This window comes from Plectropomus leopardus, unplaced genomic scaffold, assembly GCF_008729295.1.
Source record: "Plectropomus leopardus isolate mb unplaced genomic scaffold, YSFRI_Pleo_2.0 unplaced_scaffold11404, whole genome shotgun sequence".
Taxonomy (NCBI): Eukaryota; Metazoa; Chordata; class Actinopteri; order Perciformes; family Serranidae; genus Plectropomus; species Plectropomus leopardus.
Window position 1 is genome coordinate 143 of NW_024612067.1, and position 3349 is coordinate 3491.

General features: G+C 37.3%; 1 protein-coding gene across 1 annotated transcript; it reads right to left on the reverse strand.

The window, feature by feature from the left end:
• Window positions 1-714: 714 nt before the first annotated feature.
• On the reverse strand, window positions 715-3307 carry LOC121963481 (transcriptional adapter 2-alpha-like; the record flags this gene model as incomplete). The annotated part of the gene is made up of 6 exons (XM_042513763.1): window positions 715-782; window positions 886-958; window positions 1222-1310; window positions 1901-2058; window positions 3063-3154; window positions 3248-3307. Coding segments are annotated over 6 exons (540 nt in total), but the record flags the coding sequence as incomplete, so codon positions are not given.
• Between the last annotated feature and the right edge of the window lie 42 nt (window positions 3308-3349).

A 3349-nucleotide genomic window follows, 5' to 3' on the forward strand; every position in this document is an offset into this window, starting at 1 on the left:
TAAACCTAGGTTAACATTATTTTATAGTGTTAATAACTCATATAATTATTAATTCAAAATCAGTTCTTGGCATCTATATGTAGATTCAATATTGCCACACAAAATATCTCATTACTATGCTATACTGATTTTTCCCCACAACTAACATATTCTATGGGCTTTAATACATTTTCTAAACTCTCCTGTAGGGAGGACGCGGACCTGAAACTGGGTCAAAACGTCACAGTTTGGCATGCTAAGCGTTCACCAGGAGACAAGCACATTTTCTCCATTTCCAAGAAACAGTAAAGTTCCCGCAGCTTGTAAGTGGCACCTAAATGACTCCCTGTGGCTGTTAATGAGAGCCTGAAAAAAAGGCTTAACTATGACAATCATAATCACTCTGCTGACTCTGTAACAATCCCAGTCTCCCAGGACTTGTGTCTTCAAAGTGCTCAAGATAAAAATTATACAGTTTAGATTAGAACTTATAAATATATTACAATTTGAATTCATTATTAAGAAGATACAAATCGAGGGTTTAAAGTTGTTTACCTTGCAAATCTTAATTTCATATGACATGCATTTATTCAGCCTGAAAGCATAAAGAATCTGTGGGAAATCAGACTCCAAGAGGTAATGTATAGTGCCATCTACTGACACAAAGGGGTCATTACATGGCGCCAAATACATCAATACTTTTTATTTATAATTTAATGGGTAAAAAAAAAGGACCTACTTTTTCCTACGTTGTCGCTCCTTCAGTCTTGAATGATATATATCAACAACTGAGAGCTTGAGTGCTGAAACAGAATAATACATGAGTAAATGCTTTTGTTGACACAATTTTCTTCAGTTTTGTCAATGAAAAACAATTTTTTAAATTTCTATTTCGATTCTACTCACCACGTAGGATGTCTGAATCATCATCCACAAAGTCAATGTCTTTCAAATCCCATTCTGCATAGTTGTCAAACTCCTACCAGGACAGTAAAAATGATTTTCATCATCTACTGGTTTTATTTATATATTCCCAAGCTCTCATGTAGCTATTCAATAATCACAAATAAGATCACTCTGTCAAGAAAACAATGCATGAGTAAAATAAGAAGCAACAGTAAGAGCATGACTTTCAATAATATTCTACAATAGACCATCTAATGTCCATTTCACCTGTTTGAAATGTTGACAGTATATGTTAGCATGCAGATTATTAAGCAGAAGACACATGTATCCCCTCACCTCCATGAAGTCTGCTCTGGCAGGCATGTATCCAGCCATGTCCCGAGACAGCACAGAGTCAAATGTGGGCCGAGGGGGATCATCAGTGGCTGTAATATTAGAGAAACACATTATATGCACACTGAAATTTAAGCATCTGTTTGTGTTGTGCGTAAAAACAAGAAATGAGTTCCCTGCAAACCTCTTAGAGCAGTCATGTAAAGAGTTTGTTTGCGCTGCCTCAAGTTTAAGTGTGCTGCGTGAACGTGACAGTGAACGTTTGGCAAGCTTTCAAACACTGTGACAGATGGAATCACGAAGCCCTCCAGAAACTGAGACAAGATCCTGACTCACCAACTGCTTCTGCTCAACTTGTCACTGGCTTTCAGGCTTCAAGTTTCATTTCACCTTGTGTTCTTTTATTTTGTTGTTTTTTTGAGTAATTCTTTCTTCTAGCTGCTCTGGAGGCCCATAAATCAACACTACTATCATTTTCAAAACTTAATGTTAATACTGTTAAACAGTAAAGCACACTGGGCTACTGGCTGGGGCGTGGCAACACAGAACTAAATTAAAATGAAATGAGTTGCTTATCTTGTGTGGAAATGTAAGAACAGAATAACTTTACTGACTTTGCTGGTTCTTTTTCTGCTGTAACATTAGTGAAAACATGAGGAGGCTGAATGAAGTAGATACTGACGTTTGAAAGGAATAGCGCCCTCTGCAAAGCGAGAGTCTTTTGTTTTCCGGAGGCTGAGCAAGGTGGAGGAGAAGAGCGGGTTGTTGATGAAATTCTTCATATAGTGGCTCTCGCATTCCTCTTTGGTCTTAGTGCGCATTTGATAAGCCACATCTTGCCTGCAGAAGAAATTTACCACAAACAAAAATCGTAAGTGAGCAACAATATCTCAAAGAGTTTTTTTTAAAGATTACTTTTTTTAGGCTTTTATGCCTTTATTGTATAGAACAGCCTTTAGAGTGAAAGGGGAGGAGAGAAATGATGATATAAAGCAGCGGCTGCAGGTTGGAATCAAACCTGCGGCTGCTGCTGCAAGGATTTAGCCTTTGTATATGGAGTTCCTGCTCGACCAGGTGAGTTAGTGGGTGCCCCATCTCAAAGAAAATTTGCCAAGGTATCTGACTAAAATCCACAAGGTTTTCAGGATTTTTAAAAATAAAGCAGTACAGTGGACTATGACTGTAACATATTTTTTTCATCATAACACTAACTGTAAGGGCCTTTCAGTCAAGGTTTCCATGAAAGGAATAAAGCCCTCTAAATCCTTGTTTGTAATAAAAAGGATATTACGCTTTGCTGACTTACACCTTATGTTCAAAGACCATTTTATGATTTAAAAATAGTACAGAATTAATCAGAAATCATGTTAAACTGCAACAAGTTAGGTCAATTTTAACCCTTTCATTAGGCCCCCAAATTCTCATGTCCAAAGACATTTTCATTAAGTCATTTTTACCAAAGAGCAGCACATTAACCACATTAAGAAAATTCATCGAGTGAGTGATGTCATGGAAGTAGCTGTCCTCTTGTGATGAATATTTCGATAGTACTTAATTTTCTTTAACATTACATCAAACAAATAATTATATACAGCATCAGTCTCAGAATATTCTGTCTAAATAATCAAAATGTGCAAAAAGTGAACACTGTTGCTCTGCAGATTGGAGTCTAGTCACATGAATAATGGGGTAGAAAGGTCAAGGAGGAACATGAATTCCAGGCAAATTTGTGGATTGTTTAGTAAAGATATATTTTAGCCTCAACAAGCCATTAGTGGGGCATCAACAATTTGGTGGAAATTAGATTTACTCTGACCAAGACTGTATTACAGGTTCCCACTCACCAGTTTCCAAAGCCACAGTCCATGACTGCCTCCAACAGGGCCATCTCCTCCTGTGCTGTCCACCCAGGCTCCAGCACAGGGAAGTCTGACGTCTGCATTAAGAGGTAAGAGTGGGGATTTAAAGTGTGATTGTGTTGCTGTTGTCTCTGTGTGTGTGTGTCTCTCACATTTATCGTTTTACTTACCATGATTTCATATTTATGATCACTTTCATGCTTCTTATATTCAAATCCTCTGGTGAAACACTGGAAGAAACATTTAATTTCAGTCTAATAATAACAAAAAAA